This window comes from Hordeum vulgare, chromosome 7H (assembly GCF_904849725.1).
Source record: "Hordeum vulgare subsp. vulgare chromosome 7H, MorexV3_pseudomolecules_assembly, whole genome shotgun sequence".
Taxonomy (NCBI): domain Eukaryota; kingdom Viridiplantae; phylum Streptophyta; class Magnoliopsida; order Poales; family Poaceae; genus Hordeum; species Hordeum vulgare.
In genome coordinates this window covers 9,880,147-9,899,246 of record NC_058524.1, presented here as the reverse complement: position 1 = coordinate 9,899,246, position 19,100 = coordinate 9,880,147, and the positions used below count along the sequence as shown (strand labels likewise).

Here is a 19,100-nt window from a genome sequence, read left to right as displayed (position 1 = left end):
ACCACTAGTAGACCCACTCAGCTAGGCCGAGCGTTTTGAGAGCTCAACTGCTCCACCCCGAAGATGAGCGAAGGTCCATGCTGGGTGGCGCCATCACCCGGTAGTCGCTGCCGAGATCAGTTCTGTCCTCGGCGTTCGTAAGGATATCTGGTAATGTTCGAAACATTTTTTTGTTCCGGTAGTCGTTTTAACTTAATTAGTACTCCCTCCGTTATTAAATATAAGTTTTTTTAAAGATTTTACTGAAAGACTACATACAGAACAAAATGAGTTAATCTATACTTTAAAGTATGTATATATATATATATATATATATATATATATATATATATATATATATATATATATATTCATATGTAATCTTTTAATGAAACCTCTAAAAATACTTATATCAAAAAAGAAAGTATATGAGATATGGTCGAGCTAGCTAGCATGCATGTGCCTTAGCTCCAGTCCATCTGTGTGATGAGCTCTAATGGAAGGGCTTATACGACTCCAAAAAACAAAATTCACCCAGGTTGAAAACTAGTAGCTTGAAATTAGGAAGTCGATAGACTAAAATATATAACTCACCTAAAAGTAATCTGGCGCTGGACTTTGCAATTCCGACCCCTCCCAGCGCCTGCGGACACATACCGATCAAGTTTTAAATTTGCCTTTTTACAACCGAACACCGTAAGTATCATATCTCAAATCCATACATACTCATGCAACTAGGTCGATGCATTACATATAGTCGGGCAACTCCATCACAACTAACATGCCATCGGACTATTAAAATTTGTCATGTTTGGCCATGGTAGAGATGATCCACGACTGCCCCTTCTCCTTCTCGGCGCCTTTGCCGTAATTACTAGAATTTTCGTTGACGTCGTTGTCCTTGCCATCGCTGGCCTCCTTCTCCACCTCCGGTGGCAGTCCGGCCATTACACGCACCTCCCGATTCTTCCCTCGGGTGAGGGCATGTGTGTTCCTTCGATGTTGTTTCTTCATAATGCGGGCGCGGATGGCTTCTTCCTCTACGGTCGCCTGTGTCGCCGCACCAGTCGCCCCCGGTAACGCCATTTACGTCGTGATATGGGTCTCGACAAGACGTATCTTCTCCTTCCCACCGGGGGGGGGGGGGCATTCCCGGTAGGACTCATATTCTGCCCAACCGGTGATGGGAAGGAGAGATTTTCCGTCTGCCAGGACTGCGATGATGCACTCTAAAGGACCCGAGCGTTCGTTGAGCCGACACTATGGAGTCCCGCCGGACAGATCCTTCCTTCGGCTGGGTGGTGTCCTCCCGGGAGCAGCAGAGTGCAATGCGGATCGCCATTGCCTCCTCCAACGTGCACGGGATGACACCCCAGTCGATGAATCTGGGCTAGTCGGAATTAGATCCGTTGCCTTCCATGCTGGGGACGGGCGGAAATAGCCAGAGGTGAGCTTGGCTAGCAGAAAGAGTGAAGGGGATTGGAGTGTGAAGTGGTTAGGGTTTGGTGCGGCCAATGGACGGGGACGAATATATGTGGGGTCGTTGCGGGATAGTGGGAGCTAGGCCGACGTGGCAGGCATGCAAGGGGTAGCCCGGGCGTTCCCATATCCACCCCATATTTGGGCTAGATATGAGGGGTACCTCTCCGCCCGAGCGTTTAAGCCCCGTTTGTGGCACCCATCTGGGTATGATTTTCATCACTGGTCAGGGACTGAACGGGCCGCCTGAGCGTTTGAGGACGGTTTGGGGCCCCCGATTGTAGATCCTCTAACATCTTAAGCCAGAGTCCTCAACCAAGCCGCATTGACGGGTCTGGGGAAGACCCGTCCGACGCACACTCAAAGGCCACCACCGCCGTCTTCCACCAGTCCATCTTCAGAGTTGGTACTCACGCATCCACCTTGCCAGGCCTATCATGGACTGGATAGCTGGTCTCGAGTATGATGAGCCGATTTCCTATCTCCTCCATGGGCTGGATATGGACTATCATCTGCTCGTCTCCGCCCTCGACACACGGGTGACACCGATCACCCTCGACGAGCTCTACGCCATGCTCAGCAACTTCGATCAACGCGTCTCCCAGTTTCAGACCTCACGCGGCGGCTTCAAGTCCTCCACAAATGCGGCGACTCACGGACGTGGTGGTTTTTCCTCCCGCTCCTGCGGCTCTCCTCGCTCCAAGGGCAAGCCCGGCAACACCAACTCTCGCAACGGCTGCCCCCCTCCACCAACAATAGGGGGCGCCGTGGTGGCTCCAGCAACTCCCGCCCGGATACTGTGTGTTGCCAGATCTATGGCGAACCTGGCCACATCGCCAAGGACTGCTGGTACCACTTTGACGAAGATGAAGCCACCTCTGATGATGATGCGAAGGTTGATGCTGCTGCTGATGGATCTTACGGTGTCGACACAAACTGGTACCTTGATAGTGGTGGCACGAACCATCTCACCGGTGAGCTTGAAAAGGTGACTCTTCGGGAGAAATACCAAGGGAAGGACCAAATTCACACAGCCAGCGGTGCAGGTATGCAGATCCGTCACGTTGGTCATTCAGTTATTCATACCCCTTCCCGTAAAAATCATCTTAAGAAAATTCTGCATGTCCCTAGGGTACACAAAAATCTTCTCTCTGTTCATCGCATCACTATTGACAATCATGTTATCATTGAGTTTCATCCTTTCTTTCTTTTTGATAAAGGTTCAGGCCACGAAGAAAGTTTTGTATTGCGGTAGATGTGTTCGAGGTCTTTACCCGTTGATTCTGAAGCTTAGAAGACACAATAAACAAGCTTGTGGTGCTATCAAGCTTTCGTCCACTCAATGGCATGGTCGTTTAGGGACATGCTTCTTTTTCCTTAGTTGAATGTTTGCTTAGAAAGAATAAGCTCCCGTTTGTTGGTGAGCGCACTGCTGAATCTATTTGTGATTCTGGCCAAAGAGCAAAATGTCATCAATTATGCTATCCTATATCTACAAGTGTGTCTACTCGTCCATTACAATTAATATTTTCTGATGTATTGGGGTCCGGCTCCTAGCTCGGTTGGTAGACACACGTATTATGTTAGTTTCATTATAGCAAATTCTTTTGGATCTATCTTCTCAAGAAGTGATCCGACGTTTTTTAAGTCTTTAAAAATTTCCAAGCACTTGTTGAACATAAGTTTGATTATTGTTCAATCTGATTGGGGAGGGGAATATGAAAAACTCAATTTCTTCTTCCAAACACTTGGCATCTCACATCATGTGTCTTGCCCTCATGCTCACCAACAAAACGGGTCAGCTGAACGCAAAGATCGGCATATAGTCAAGGTTGGATTGGCTCTCTTGGCAGGAGCCTCCATGCCCCTAAAACTTTTGGATGAAGCTTTTCTTGCAGCTGTCCACATCATCAACATGCTTCCTAGTCGTGTCATCAATGGAGAAACTCCTATAGAAAGGCTCTTACATACCAAACCGGACTACACTTCCTTACATGTGTTTTGTTGTGCCAGTGTAGATGCTTGTTGTTGCGTGGCAACACAATTGCCTACAACCGGTCTGGTGGCGGCGTTCTGGCCGCATTCTTGCTCACAGTGGCATCGTCTGATGGCACCACTGGAGTTGGGTACTGGGGCGGCGGCCCTCTTAATCAATGGCGGCGGACTACGGGGTCGTGTGGGCGACCCGCAGTCTGGATCTCGAGGTGGTGACGGTCTTTCTGAGGCTGGTGGTGGTATGGCAGGTGACACTTGTGCCTCTTTAGGAGTTGTCGGGCAGTGCCTCTCATCGGCAGGTGATGCCACCGGTGGATGCGCTACCGACGGATGCTATGCACGGCTTCTTATACGGAGACGTCAAGTCATGCCTGCTACCGGCAGGTGATGCACGATGGCACTGGCAGAGGTGTCATTTTTAGCCTGTTGTTGTTGGATCGGTGGTGGTGCGACAATAGTGGGAGGCAGGCGGTATGGGACGTATTTGTGTTCTCTTGTCTCCTCCAGAGGTATCCGGCTACCGAGGCGTCGGTAGACAGATAAGGGCGGATGGTACAGACGACTTCAACAACGTGTTTATGCACTCTGGTGGAAACACATGATCTTTGATCGGGCTATGTCATTGCGTGTCTCTGTCGTGTCCTTGTTGAAGGTGATGGATTGAAGCTTGGCCTTGGGGATGAGAATCCGGAGTTCAAGCTTATGATGGACTCGTCATCATCAGCGCACGTGCGACGATTCCTTCTTGAAGGCTAGCCTAGGAGTTGTGTATTTTTCGTTCATGTTGTGTCTTGTATCATAGGGTTAGTAGCTTTCTGTGGGAGTTATTATCGCGAGGTATACGGCCTGAGGGTTTGTTTTCCGCTTTATTTTCGGGTCGATGGTGTTCGGTCGTTGAATTTTACACTATTAATAATATATAACTGCATGCATCGTTCTAATACAGAGGCCCGGGGTTATGCTCCTTTTCGAAAAAATATATGCCGGCTATGACTGCTCCATCTGCCACATGTAACGTCCAATGTGGGAATGCACAGATGATTTTAGCTTTGCGATTCCATTTTTTAGTAGAAGGAGTTGACTTTTCTGTAATCTGCACTAGGTTGTATGCCCATGGTCTTATGTCAGTTTATGCCAATTCAGTAGTATTTGGGTTGTCAACCATTTTCTAGGTCTGGCACTCCCATCAAACTATGTAACGGCGCCACCAGAGCCGACCAGGCGACGCCATCCCCCTTGGGTGGTGCGTTCAGTTAGACAAAGAATCGAAGCACCCGAGTAATACTATGCGTTAAATCAACGTTTAATTGGATGAATGCCACTTGAATTCTGGCGATTCTGAGAACCGCCACTGCAATTTCCAAAGTTTACAAATTGCCACTTAAATTTTGCAAACTTTGGAGAATGCAGGCTTTGAAAAATGCCACTGAAAATGGCGCTTTTCAAAGTTTAGCAATCAGAGTGACTTTTCTCGGAATAGCTAGAATTCCAGTGACATTATCAATTAACCCTTGATGTCGACGCCAAACCGAGCTTCTCCGGTCGTGACAGAGCCCACCCCCTGCCGCCTGGCCTGTAGTATCAATGTGATTCTGGAGTTCCGATGGCAGGGGAAGCGGGAATTACCTGATCCTCGGAGTCGGGGACGAACCCGACGGCCCGCGGAATGGGATGCCCGCGAAATTGCCACCGCTGCCGCCTAAGAATTGAGAGTGAATGGGTTTCACTTGGTGGTCCAGACATTTCAAATTGGTCTCTGTTTTGGACTTGCACAGCCAGAGTACTGTAAGAAAACAGAGTAATCAACTTCTGCACTTCTCAAAAACAAAATTTAATCAATTTTCGCTTCAAAAACTCTATAATCACTTTATGGTTAACTGATGAAAGTCAAGTACATACACATTTTTTTTAGAATCTATTACGCACACTTTATGGTACATGAAACTCATCAACATTTTCTTTAAGTGGTATGAAACATTTCTTTGAATTACATGAACACTTTTGTTTGCATTAAAAAAACGTTCTCTAAAAAGGTCAAATACATTGTTTTATATATGTGATCATTTTTGAATGTCTCAAACATTTTCTTAATCCTATAAAAAAATGTAAAAGTTGCATGAAAATTTTATTAACACTGCATGGACATTTGAAAATGCGCAACGAGTGTTTTCCAAATTTTAAATATAATATATTTTCCATTTCAGATTTGTAAATAAAATTAAAAACAAAAAAATAAAATAGTGAGAGAAAAAACTAAAAAGTGAGGGAAAAGTATGCCGTCGCACGCTGGTCGCACTAACGAGCGTCGTACAGGAAGACTCCAAATAGTGGTCTCACCCTACAAGACCCTGGTTAATATACCTCTGTGATGGGTTTGCAAATGGAGGGCTCGTTCTACCCATTTTAAATATCTTCTAGATATTGACTTCAACCCTTTTTTGGTATTTTTCTTCATATTTTTACCGGATTCTATTTGCTTTTTACATTTTTTATTTAACTTTTCATTAACACTGTTTTTTTCCTTTTTGATTTTATCTATTAAAATTTATATTTTTCGAAAATATTTATGAACAGGTTTTTTAAAACAAATTCAAGCACCTTTCAAATTTCTAAACATAGTTATATCCATGATATTTTTTAAACAATGGACATCTTTTTTCACCAACTAGCAAGCCATTTATGTTACATTTATGTTCTAGCAAACACCACGTCTCACGTAATCGTTTTGCAGAAACCACTGATCGACGGATATGGCTCGTTTAAGTGCGTTTATAACAGATGGGATCCGTTTTCTGCTTACGTAGCACAATAATTTAGGTTCAATGCAAAACCGCCCACCAACTTTCCAAGCCCTCCAACCACGACACAAACCCTTTCCTCGCTCCCATATCCTTCGTCCCTCTGCAGTCGGCAAGCATGCACACGAGACACGAGCTCTCCACCACCCCTCCATTTTCCAGTTCGTTGCTGTTGTGCCACCAACCAGATCCGGCCACATCGGCCACCACCCTCCCAGCCCGGCATCGGATCCGGCGGGAATGCCCCTACCAGTTCGACGAGGTGAGCGCATGGATCTATATATAGGAGGTCGACGACGGAAGTAGCAGGGGCGGCCTGCGTTCCTGGATGCTCCGGTAACCGTCGATGCACTGGGACGACCGAAGCAGAGGCCCAGCCGAGCGCCTGCGCGACCTGCATGGCGGCGTTGCATAGGAATTGCCAGCAGTGCCTGAGGACCCGAACCAGCGCCGACGTGACCTGCGCGACGACGGTGCATAGGAATTGCGAGCAATGCCAGATCAGGGCCGCGATGGAGTGCAAACGACCGAGGCGATGGCCAGCATGTAAGGGAGCGCGTGGGAGCATCATCCTTGAGCCGCCGCTAGAACGCCTCCATGGCCGGGACGAGCTCATGAGCCTTCCTTGCGGTCGTGGCCACGAAACACTAGACGAGCGGCCAAAAGTCGTTTAGGTGCTGATGACGGCGTTTGCACCGTCGACAACTGCCTTGTACTCAGCTTCACTACTGTTGCGAGATGTTGTAGCTTGCTTGCGAGCATTCCAGGTGATCAAGTTAGAACCAAGGAATACTGCATAACCCCCCGTGGATCGCCTGTCATCAGGACTACCAGCCCAATCCGCATCTGAAAAAGCTGAGAGTTCACAAGATGGTGCAGGCTGAAGAAGCAATCCATAGGAGGCAGTGAGACAGATATATCGCAGAATACGCTTCACAACTGACCAATGAGATGTCCTGGGTGCATGAAGATACTGACACACACGGTTGACTGCATAAGAGATATCTGGTCTGGTGATAGTGAGATATTGCAGCCCACCAATGAGACTGTTGTACTCAGTAGCATCATCAGGTGAAAGAGGGTCTCCATCAAGAGCAGACAGCTGATCAGTGGCAGACATCAGAGTGATAGCATGTTTGCATTTCAGCATTCCAACACGACGCAATAAATCCAAAGAATACTTCTTCTGAGTAAGAGTCAACCCAGCAGAAGACCAGACCTCCAGACCAAGGAAGAAGTGCAGAGCACCTAAATCCTTGACAACAAAATCACCACTCAAAGCAGACACAAGACGATCAGCATCAGCATCTGAGGAACTGATAAGGATGATATCGTCAACATAAACCAGGAGATACATCGTAACCTCAGGACACTGAAGAAAGAACAATGACGTGTGAGCAGTGGAGGGAATAAACCCAAGAGCCCGGAGAATAGAGCCGAGGCGTGCATGCCACGCACGAGGAGCCTGTTTAAGTCCATACAACGACTTAACAAGACAACAAAGATGACGAGGACGTGCAAGATCAACAAAACCCGATGGTTGACGCATATAAACCTCCTCCTCCAAGATTCCATGTAGGAAAGCGTTCTGCACATCGAGCTGACGAAGAAACCAACCTCGAGTAACAGCAAGAGACAACAGCAATCGAATGGTAGTAGGCTTGATGACTGGACTGAATGTGTATTCATAATCAAGACCATACCTCTGTTTGAAGCCTTTTGCAACTAGCCTTGCCTTGTAGCATTTAATAGAACCGTCGGCATGTCTCTTGACTTTAAAAACCCAATTGGAATCAATGACGTTGACGCCAGATGCTGGAGGAACAAGTTGCCAAGCATCATTCTTCAGTAGAGCCTGAAACTCCTGTTCCATTGCAGCACGCCAGTGAGGAATGCTCAGTGCAGCCTGAAAATGACGAGGCTCGACAGTGGAATCGGCAGCAGTATGAGCCTCCAATGAAACGAAGATGAACTCCAATGAAACTTGCATCCAAATTTGTAATTGTCAGTTGATTCTTTTTGCGGCTTGTCTGCATATATAGTATGGAAACTATATAGTCTGGATACGATATTTTCATGGTCCGATAGATGTACGATCAGAAACCCAATGCTTTGCTGCACCTCAGCTGCATGCATAAACGGTTTGATCTGGTGTGCGGTAATCAAAAATGTCATATTTGTGGCACCCTACTCTATATATATGCAATAACGCTCCAATAATCAACGGTCAGCTTTGAAGCTAAAAATACCAATAATAACCTCACTTGAAGAAATTGGAATGACTATAGAAAATATTGATTTTCTCTGAGTGAAGAGAGGATGGGTCCCCATGCATTTGCATCTAATTTCGCTCACTTGCTTCGAGGATCGGGAATATGTATTATGTAAGCACGTCCTTTTAATTAGCACCGTCACTATACAGAGCATCGGTGTTGATCGATACATGGTCGTTACTCATTCATACGCCAACCAGGGAGTCTTTGGTTACTGGATGTGTTTGATAGAACATGATAGCTCGGGATATCTACGACCGGTTTAGATGACGGTTCAGTAATAAGATAGATGGATATGCATCTACATCTATTTTGACCGGTTGTGGCATCTTATGTTTGTCTTTGCTTTTTTCACTCAACCTACAGAGATTGTTTGGAAAATTATTTGATTGCTTTATTCAATACAGTGACTGCATGCATTAATACTTATTAATGCACGGGTCAGGGGAAATCTTCCTTTTCTAAAAAAATTTAGCACCGTCACTCGCAAATATTGCCGTTACTTTGACCGCTAGTAGGTTGCACTTGACCTCGTCGGGGTCGGAAACCACATTTCATATGTAGAGGGTGATTGGATCCAAGAGACTAAAACTAGTTTGACTAAAACTAGTCTCTTTAAGAGGCAAAAGTTCCAAACACCCCTGACTAAAGAGAGGGTAAAACTAGTTTTGAGGCTAAAATCTTTTAGTCAGGGGTACCCCTACTAAAATGTGCATTATCCTCTCTCTCCTTATTTAACTCCTCATGCAAGTTCTGGATTGGAGGGTTTGGAGGATAATAAATGCTCATTAACTTGATTTTAGTTTCTTTAATACTTGGATTCAAGCATGAGTGAGGCTAGCAAATTTTAGAGGGTGCTTGGATCCAAGAGACTAAAACTAGTCTTTTTAAGAGGCTAAAGTTCCAATCACCCCTGACTAAAGAGAGACTAAAACTAGTCTTGGGGCTAAAATCTTTTAGTCAGGGGTACCCCTACTAAAATATGCATTAGTCTTCTCTCTCCTCATTTAACTCCTCATGCAAGTTCTGGATTGGAGGGTTTGGAGGATAATAAATGCTCATTAACTTGATTTTAGTCTCTTTAGTACTTGGATCCAAGCATGGGTGAGGCTAGCAAGTTTTAGTCTCATTACTTTTAGTCATGAGACTAAAACGTATCCAAACATCCTCTTAGTCTCATTACTTTTAGTCATGAGACTAAAACGTATCCAAGCACCTCGTAATCTTCTCACAACACTTCTACGCGCAGCGAGGTAATTTGCGACCAGATTATGGAGAACCACGAGAGGTGCTATTTAACTAGGGGAATGCGGCCAAATTTAAATACATATAGCATTGGTATGTTGTTTAGTTATTAATCAACCGTGGCAGGCGAATGCGGCCAAACTTTCGTCCATCTCTATGTTGTTTACACAATTCTTATGCGTTTGGGGCCGGGCCATCAAGACCAGATCCGCTATTGCCGCCGAGGCATTTTATTTCTCTTGTGTGGGGGCATAAATAAAACTAGCAAAGCATGCATGGTGTCTCTTCCCGCCATAGCATCTGCTCACGCCCGGACCTTCCTTCTGTGTTCTTGAGGACACTCCACTAAAATCCTCTTAGGGGTAAGGGGTCATTTAGGAGAGAACACGTAAGTGTGTAGGATTGTTTCCGTACGATATGCCGGTAAGGGCATTATTTCCTATACATACTATTCCCTCTATCTGAAAATACTTGTCTTAGAAATAGATGTATCTAGACTTATTTTAGTTATAAATACATTTATTTTATATATTTTTAGGACAAATATTTTCGGACGAAGGAAGTACAAGGAACCAATGCAACTATGCCATATAGTAATTGCGTGTGAGAACGTGATTAATATATAGTAGTATATTCAGCTGATTACTATATGAATCTGTCACGTCATCTATAGCCATTATCTATCATCATTTGTATAAAAAATGTAGGCTACGAGGTTGGCTATTTTATTGGTATTATTTTCTATCTTCTCACTTTCTCTTTCATCAAATTTACTGTATTTGCCTAGAAATATATACATAGTTAGGCTCTTCCATGAAAGCTTATTCCTTATACCTTTCAATATCTCTACCCTCCAAATAGGCAAAAATGTAGGCTCTGTGTGTGAACATGCATTAATTACTGGTTGGAAGTAGTCCTGGTCTTGGACATTCTTTAGTACATCTTCCCACTGCTTTCTCACACAAAGACCGCGCTACTTCAGTCACGCATGGATTAGTTGAGGGCAAGTACAATAAGATACAGTCAGCAGGCTGTAAGAATTAAAATACTATATTTTTGCTGAATTGGATGAGAGAGAAGAGGAGAGAGAAGGGAAGCGGGCTCTTCGTGAAGAGCCAGTTGTAGCACGTGCTCCTAGGTGCTTTGTGAGAATGAAAGATGGGTCATATATGATAAAAGTAGTACTTGTTATAGCTAACTATTGTACAAACTAGCTATAAGATGGGCTATAAAAATGCTTATAGCCAGCAGTTGGCTATACTATTAACCATGCTCTAACACTGATGCGTCAGTTTGATTCCTGCCTGCCTGCATACATCTCAATGTCACAAGTGGAGTAAGCTTTTGCAGATTGCGAGGAGAAGTCAAATAAATCCATTGGCACGCAAAGCTAGTGGCAAGTGGATCCAATAATTAACAAAGCTAGTGGCAAGTGCAGTAAGAGCAAGTACAATAGTAGAGCCGGTTGCCGGCTGTAAGCTTATGCCATGTCACCTATAGCCCATCTTATAGCTAACATGTACAATAGTTGGTTAGAAGAGTGTACTACTTATTTATTATATGACCCACCTTTCATTCTCACAAAGTGTCTAGGAGCATGTGCTAGAGCTGGCTCTTAGCTAAGAGCCCGCTTACCTTCTCTCTCATCTTCTCTCTCCTCCAACTAAGCAAAAATATACTATTTTATTCCTTATAGCCAGCTGACTCAGCTCTATTGTACTTGCTCTAATCAACAAAGCTAGTGGCAAGTGGATCCAATAATTAAGCTCCAAATTAATCCATTGGCACGCAAGTCAATGAAGTTCACGTGCCGTCACCAATAATTAAGCAGTTTCTCGTCTGCGTACACTGCTCCCACTGTTTAGTTGCCGTTGTAGGACATAATCAATAATCTTTCACTATAATGTTTGTTAGAGGACCATATCCTTGCCGGGCGCTATAAACAGAGCACTGCAGCTTTTGCTTTGCTACACCAAGTTCACTTCTTACTCCCAGGCTAGCGCCTTCACTCCTAGTCCTCAAGAGCCCACTCAACCAAACTACGGTTCGTGAGAGGACCACATCGGAAGTTCAGAACCCGTCGGAGATAATGGCAGGAACGGTGCTGAGCATGGCGAGGTCCATCATGGCGGGCGCCATTAGCAAGGCCGCCTCCGCTGCCGCCGACGAGATGAGCCTCCTTATGGGTGTGCGCAAGGATATCTGGTAAGTTGGTTTTCTTCTATTCAGAGTTTCAGACCATGCACTCCCTGCAGCCTCTTGTTGGATAAGCACTTACTGCTTGGATATATTAATTCTCGAACCAGCTAAAATTATTTTACCCAACTATTATATAAATAGAACGGCACCAGGGTATTCATTTTAGGCTTGAAAACTCTTAATGGAGCTGCAGAGTATTTTCTTCACGTATTATTGCATGTGACAGGTTGCCAAAATGACATAAAGTGTGTTGTAATAAAGTTACTTTCGAACCTTTGTTTGCTAGGTTCATCAAAGACGAGCTAGCAACGATGCAGGCTTTTCTGGGTGCTGCTGAAGCAATGAAGGAGAAAGACATGCTACTGAAGGTGTGGGCAGAGCAAGTAAGGGATGTTTCCTACAACATTGAAGACTGCCTTGGTGAATTCATGGTGCATGTGGCAAGTCAAACCTTGTCGCGGAAGCTGATGAAGCTCAAAGACCGCCATCGAATCACCATCCAAATCCGTGATCTCAAATCAAGAGTTGAAGAAGTGAGCAGCAGGAACACACGGTACAACCTGATTCAGAAGAACCAAATTACCACAACCATTGATGAGAGGGATTCTTGCATGGAAGATATCCGCAACCAGTCGGCTAACAACATTGATGAAGCGGAACTTGTGGGGTTCTCCAAGCCCAAACAAGAGTTGATAAATCTCATAGATATCCATGCCATAAATAGCCCTGCTCAGGTAGTGTGCGTCGTCGGCATGGGTGGTTTGGGTAAGACTACTCTTACAAGGAAGGTTTATGAAAGTATGGAGAACTTTTCTTATTGTGCTTGGATCACTGTCTCGCAATCATTTGTCAGGATGGAGCTTCTCAAGGTTATGATCAAAGATTTTTTTGGCGATGAAGCATTGAAGAAGCAGCTTGAAGGTAATGCAGTGCGAGAAGAGGACCTCGCCAACTATCTGAGGAAAGAGCTGCTTGAAAAGAGGTACTTTGTTGTACTTGATGATTTGTGGAACATAGATGATTGGAACTGGATAAAAAATATTGCTTTTCCGAGTAGGAACCATAAAGGTAGTCGGATAATGGTAACAACGCGAGATGTCGGTTTAGCTGAGAAGTGCTCATTGGAATCTTCCGTACCACTTATCTACCACCATCAACCCCTAGAAACAAATGATGCCATACACTTGCTACTAAGGAAGTCTAGGAGAAGTGAGGAGGACATGAAAACTGATGTGAAAATGAGGGAAATAGTTACGAAGATAGTCAAAAAGTCAGGTCTGTTACCACTAGCTATTCTCACAATAGGAGGCATGCTAGCCACTAGAGAGGTTAGTGAATGGCAAAGTATTTACAACCAGATCCCCATAGAACTAGAGAGCAACCGAAGTCTTGAAGCAATGAGGAGGATAGTTACTCTGAGTTACATCCACTTGCCTTCTCACCTTAAGTCGTGTTTTCTATATTTAAGCATATTTCCTGAGGATTTTGATATCCAAAGGAGGCGTCTGGTAGAAAGATGGATAGCCGAGGGATTTGTTATAGCCAGGGATGGGCTAAGCACTGAGGAGGTTGGAAATAGTTACTTTTATGATCTAATCAACCGAAGCATGATTCAGCCATCAAGAGTGAACATAGAAGGGATTGTGAAGAGCTGTCGAGTCCATGATATCGTTCGCGATGTCATGATAGCAATTTCTAGAGATGAGAATTTCGTGTGCGTGGCAGGGAATAATTTGACTAGTGTTGTAGATAAGACCTTCCGCCATGTAGCATACCATGGTATCATGCGCCAAAATATTGGCATAGATTGGGGCCACGTCCGGTCACTAACTGTGTTTGGTGAGAGATCATTGGGGCCATCACCTTCAGTTTGTTCACCTGACATGAGAATGCTCCGGGCCTTGGATCTAGAGAATGCAAAGTTTCAAGTCACACAAAAGGATATCAGCAAGATAGGACTGTTTCGCCACTTGAAGTATCTGAATTTTTCTACGCTTCGAGGATATTCAAATATTTATAAACTTCCTAGATCCATAGGAAAATTACAAGGCTTGCGTACTTTGAACATAAGCGGCAGTTATATTACAGAACTGCCAACTGAGATTAGTAAACTCAAGAGTCTACACAGTCTCCGTTGTACCAGGAAATGGTCCTACCGCTGGTTTGACCTGGATGACCGAAAGGAATGCTTGGTGAACACACTTTGTATGCCCGTGCTATTCCAGTTCACACCTTTGGTTGATCCTAGTGAGCGTGATGAGGTAGTTGCTGAGCGACACATGGCATGGTCTAGCCTTTGGTCAAAGTCATATGGTGTGAGGGTGCCAAAAGGAATCGGCAAACTAACAGAGCTGCAAATACTAGAGCTTGTGGACATCAGCCGAACCAGTGGCAAAGCAATTAAAGAGCTAGGTGAGCTTGTGCAGCTGAGAAAACTGAGAGTGGAAACAGAAGGGGCCACCAAACAAAAATGCAAGCTACTCTGTGATGCCATTCAGAAGCTCACTTGCCTCCGCTCTCTTAAAGTGGATGGTTCACTCGAGTGGCTGCATGTTGTTTCCTCTCCTCCTCCCCTGTTGAGGAGTCTGAAGTTGGATGGATGCCTTGGAGAGATTCCTGGCTGGGTTGGCAGTCTGATGCATCTGGTGAAGCTTCAATTATGGCGCAGCGTAATAAAGGAAGAAGGTCATATTATGGAAATAATAGGGCCACTTCCCAACCTCATAGAGCTTTGTCTTGGATACACCTCTTATATTGGGGAGAAGTTAGCGTTCAAAACGGGAGTATTCCCAAATCTCAAAAAACTTGATATTTGGAATCTGCGGCAACTGAGAAAGGTGGAATTTGAGGAAGGCACCGCTCCCCACCTCGAAATTATCGATATCACTTTATGTGAGTTGAGATCTGGAACTATTGGTCTCAAATACCTCCCAAGTCTCAAGGAGTTTTCACTTGGTTACAATGGTACAGTGGCGAGGCTTGGTATGCTGCAATGTGAGATGGACGCACACCCTAACCATCCCATTCTGCGACTGACAATGGACCGGAACAAACACGACCTGGGGGACAGGTCAAGGTCAGTACCCATTTTCTCTTTTATTCACTCGTAGTAGAAGATGAGTATCAATTGAACTGATGATGTCCCTTAATCTTTTGTTGGTATATCAGCCAAAACCCTGAAATAACGGAGGTCCAAGGCTCTGCTTTGATGGAAGATGATTTCTGGTCCTGCAACTCCGACGACGATGATGCTTGATAATTTGGAGAACTTCTTTCAGAATCTCCGCATAGGTTTCATACAGGTAGAATTACATCTGTTTATTTCCTTGGTTCTGATCCACTGCTAGTTCTATTTTGGTTTCTGACGGTGTTTAACTATTTCTCTGTAACAATGAGGTGTTGCTCGTTTCACCTTTATATGGGCCCTCGTTTCCTTTCCCGTTGCTCCTTCTGATTTCTGCTGCCGTCTTTCTACACCATGTTGGTACAATTCAAACCGCCTTCAATTTTTTTATTCCATCTGATTTCTCCCGACGTTTGCTCTTTCATGCACACAAACTGGTTGTCTCAACCTCTCTAAGAGGTTATGTTTGTGCTACTTAATTTAAAACCGAACACAATTATCTTGTAGATGCACATTTCGTGACCTGAATTTGGTTATCTTGGTTGTTAAAGATAAATAAACCCTTCTTTTGTTATGTTTTGTTGTTGTTGTTGAACAAATCTTTCAGTGTTCTGAATAAGAATAACAAAAGGCTTGATATCTATATCTAGGAAGAAACGGAACAACTGTTCTAGATGAGAAGTGAGAAGGAAGCTTCTCAACCATCTTGTGCTGCCAAGGGGCACTGAATAATATCATGTCAAGCGAAGTTGGAAGCCACTGGATTTCTTTCTGACCCAGGAGTGAGCTCACATGTTTCACACTCAACAGTCCACCTCCAAAGGGCGATGGCTGGTCAGTTAACCAAGCAACAACTCTTTTTCTTTCATTGTACTGTACTTAGTACCATGTTACTGTGTTCAGCGTGATTTCTCAAGTCGTTTTAGGCTTGAACACATAATATATTTGCTGATAAAATGACGTTATGCATGTTCTGTATATGTATTTCAGTCGGGGAGGCAATGGACTATAATGGACTATACAACACAAGATACCAGTATCAATTAAGCTGCTTTGTTACTATGCAATTGGTCATCGTATTCAACTTCCAAGTTCTCTGCTGGTGGACTCTAAGCAACAAAGTGAAGCTAAGATACAACATTTATTTTTGAAAAGGAGGAAGACCTCCGGCCTTTGTATCTAGGCGATGCCTGATGAGATGTATCTTAGCTCTGATGAGATGTAGTAATTAATAATGCTCTGTATTTGATCTCAGCTTGGGAGAAGACGTGGAAGATGCAATGCACTACACACACTAGATGCTGCTAGTAATGAAACTGCATAGATATAAGTTCAGCCCTCCAAGTTCCCTGCTGGCTGGTGGCCTCTGATATGGTGCAAGGTGAAGCTGACCACTGTGAATGGAGCTTCAATGTTACGGAGGGGAGTAGCAAGCCGCACTGCCATTTTGATAACTCAAAAGGAGTCTACAAGAAGAAATTGCTGGCCCAGATGATAATTGCTTCTGGAGGAACACCATGGAATGGAATGGCCGCCAACCTGATGAGAACACAGGGTTACTTTATCTTCGAGTACTCTATTTTTTCACAGATGTTTAGTTCATCTAAGCATGTTGCTGCCCCTATGCTTGTGCTTGTTTGTAATCAAAGAATGACGGTAGCATATCTTTCTTTTTTTTTGAATTGTTTGAATTGCATACACATGTCATGTGGTAGCATATCTTGTTACCCAAGCTCTGCAAATTTAAGAACATGTTTGAATTCTCGGACTCCGTGGAGTTGGCAGCGTTGACTGGAGCAGTCCCATGGAACAAAATCAAATCTTATTAGAATACATGCTTGCTCTGTTTGTAGCACTCTGTGTTTCTTGATGATTGCATCTGCTGTCATCCCATTTTCTGCAAAATTTGAGTTGGTGAAATAATGTGCCTGCCATATACTACAATAAATTTGTGATCCTCATCGGTTTGGATCTGCCAATTACAGTTTTGTCAGAAAAAGGCCACGCAGCGGCACATGAAACCCGTAGAGTTATTTAAACAGCAGTATTTTTCATCTGTAATTTGTGAAGATATTTTTCCCATTTGAAGTGTCGATAGTTTGACAAACCTGCACGCTAAATTGAACAATCAACATACTGACTAAGACTAAGACCAGGAGACTGACCGCCGCTCGCCTTCCAAACCTCATCACCGGACGCCATGCGCGACGTCGCCAGCAGCCATGGTCAATGGAGGAGGGCATATGAATTGGTCGGTCTCACGCTTCTTCGCCGAACGCAGCCACCGCCTCTCTCGTCGGGAACAGATAGGTCGGTGGCCGGTGGGAGAGGCGAAGGTTTTGGGGAACATTCACTTGAGTATGGTTCACTCGAGTGGCTGCATGTTGTTTCCTCTCCTCCTCCCCTGTTGAGGAGTATGAAGTTGCATGGATGCCTTGGAGAGATTCCTGACTGGGTTGGCAGTCTGATGCATTTGGTCAAGCTTGACTTATTGAGCAGCAAACTAAAGGAAGAAGGTAAAATCATGGAAATACTAGGGCCACTTCCCAACCTCATGCACCTTCATCTTGGATATAACTCTTATATATGTTGGGGAGAAGCTGGCGTTCAAAACAGGAGCATTCCCAAATCTCAAGAAACTTGATATTTCGATTCTCGTCCGAGCGAGAGACTTGATATTTGAGGAGGGCACCTCGCCCAAGCTTGGAAAAATAGAAATCAGCTCCTGCAGGTTGAAATCAGCTCCTGCAAGTCTCAAGGAGATTTGGCTTAATAGATATGGTAAAGTTGCCAGGCTTGGTATGTTGCAACGTGAAGTCGACGCACACCCCAATCATCCGGTGCTACGACTGCAAAAATGAACGGAGCCACCACGACCTGGGTGACATTGTCCAAGGATCCAATATTGTTGTACATGTGGAAGAAGCAATGGAGGGGGAGGAATCATCATCTCTTCATCCCGAGCATGTAGCAGCAGGGGAGACCTCGTCCTCGCAGGTGCTGACCGTGACAACCGGGAGCGACAGGTCAGTAGCTATTTTCTCTTTGGTTCACTAGTAGAAGCAGATAAGTATCCACTGAACTGATGATGTCCCTTAATCTTTTGTTGGTATAGCAGCCAAGCCTCTGCTTTGGTGGAAGACGATTTCTGGTCCTGCAGTTCCGACGACGACGACCCTTGATGATTTCTGCTCTTCTTTTGTTGCGACAGACAAGAAGTCAAAGATGATTTCTGCTCCTGCAATTCTGACGACGAGGACAGCGATGCTTGATCACTGGTCGATGCCCTGATGCTGCTTGTTTCTTTCTTCAGCTCCAGTTTGTCTCTCTATACACGAGGTGTTGCTCGTTTGCACTTGTTGCCGGTGATGATACGGCCATCCATTTCCACTTATCTGCTGGACACGTAAGGACTAACTTATACTGTAAAATTTGTCGTGGTGTTCTGCTTTGATTTTCCGTTAAATCGTTTATTTTATATAATCCACTTGGTTGCAGGGAGCTCCTCAACCTGGAGCGAACGAACATCCTTACATCTTTTCTGCCCGCAAGGAAAGATCTCGGCTGAATCTGAAGCCTGGTATTCCATTTCCGAGCCAGGCAAGAGCTCTAGTTCACGGTGTCTCGACAGTCAAAGTGCCTCTGAAACGTGAACCGTGGAGTGATCTTGCAGATAACCGGTGAGTTATTTATTCGTAGTTATCACAACGTGTTCGTCATATACTTGCAATTTTTCATGTTCTTTTCAAGTTGTGAACACATAATACATTTGCCAAGGAAATAACACTAATGCATGCTCTGCAAATGCATTTCAGCTGGGTAGAAGACGTTGAAAGTGCAATGGACTACACCCCAGAAGATAATGCTACCAATAAACCTGCATATCAGTACTGTTAAGATGCCATTGGCCATCATGTTCAGCTATCTATGTTCTCTCTGTTGGCTGGCGGCCTCTAATATCGTGCAAGGTGCAGCTGAGAGGGATCCTGTCATTTTGCAGCTGGGATG

At 44.6% G+C, this 19,100-nt stretch overlaps 1 protein-coding gene and 1 pseudogene across 1 annotated transcript; both read left to right on the top strand.

Annotated features, from left to right (window-relative positions):
* The first annotated feature begins 11,699 nt into the window (after positions 1-11,699).
* Positions 11,700-16,860, top strand: LOC123412428 (disease resistance protein RPM1-like). Its single transcript, XM_045105374.1, has 5 exons — positions 11,700-11,974; positions 12,255-15,044; positions 15,137-15,270; positions 15,743-15,926; positions 16,083-16,860. Exons 1-3 carry the CDS (start codon positions 11,859-11,861, stop codon positions 15,222-15,224), a joined length of 2,994 nt encoding a protein of 997 aa, XP_044961309.1. The 5' UTR covers positions 11,700-11,858; the 3' UTR covers positions 15,225-15,270; positions 15,743-15,926; positions 16,083-16,860.
* Positions 16,861-17,292: 432 nt separating this feature from the next.
* LOC123407996 lies at positions 17,293-18,274 on the top strand (annotated as a pseudogene).
* The last annotated feature ends 826 nt before the right edge of the window (positions 18,275-19,100 follow it).

What these genes read in the sequence shown, in the direction of transcription:
- LOC123412428 (XM_045105374.1), top strand. Translation starts at nt 11,859, where the DNA reads ATGGCAGGAACGGTGCTGAGCATGGCGAGGTCCATCATGGCGGGCGCC. An exon ending in GGTGTGCGCAAGGATATCTG is followed by an intron (nt 11,975 to 12,254) that starts GTAAGTTGGTTT and finishes TTTGTTTGCTAG; the next exon opens with GTTCATCAAAGACGAGCTAG. An exon ending in GACCTGGGGGACAGGTCAAG is followed by an intron (nt 15,045 to 15,136) that starts GTCAGTACCCAT and finishes TTGGTATATCAG; the next exon opens with CCAAAACCCTGAAATAACGG.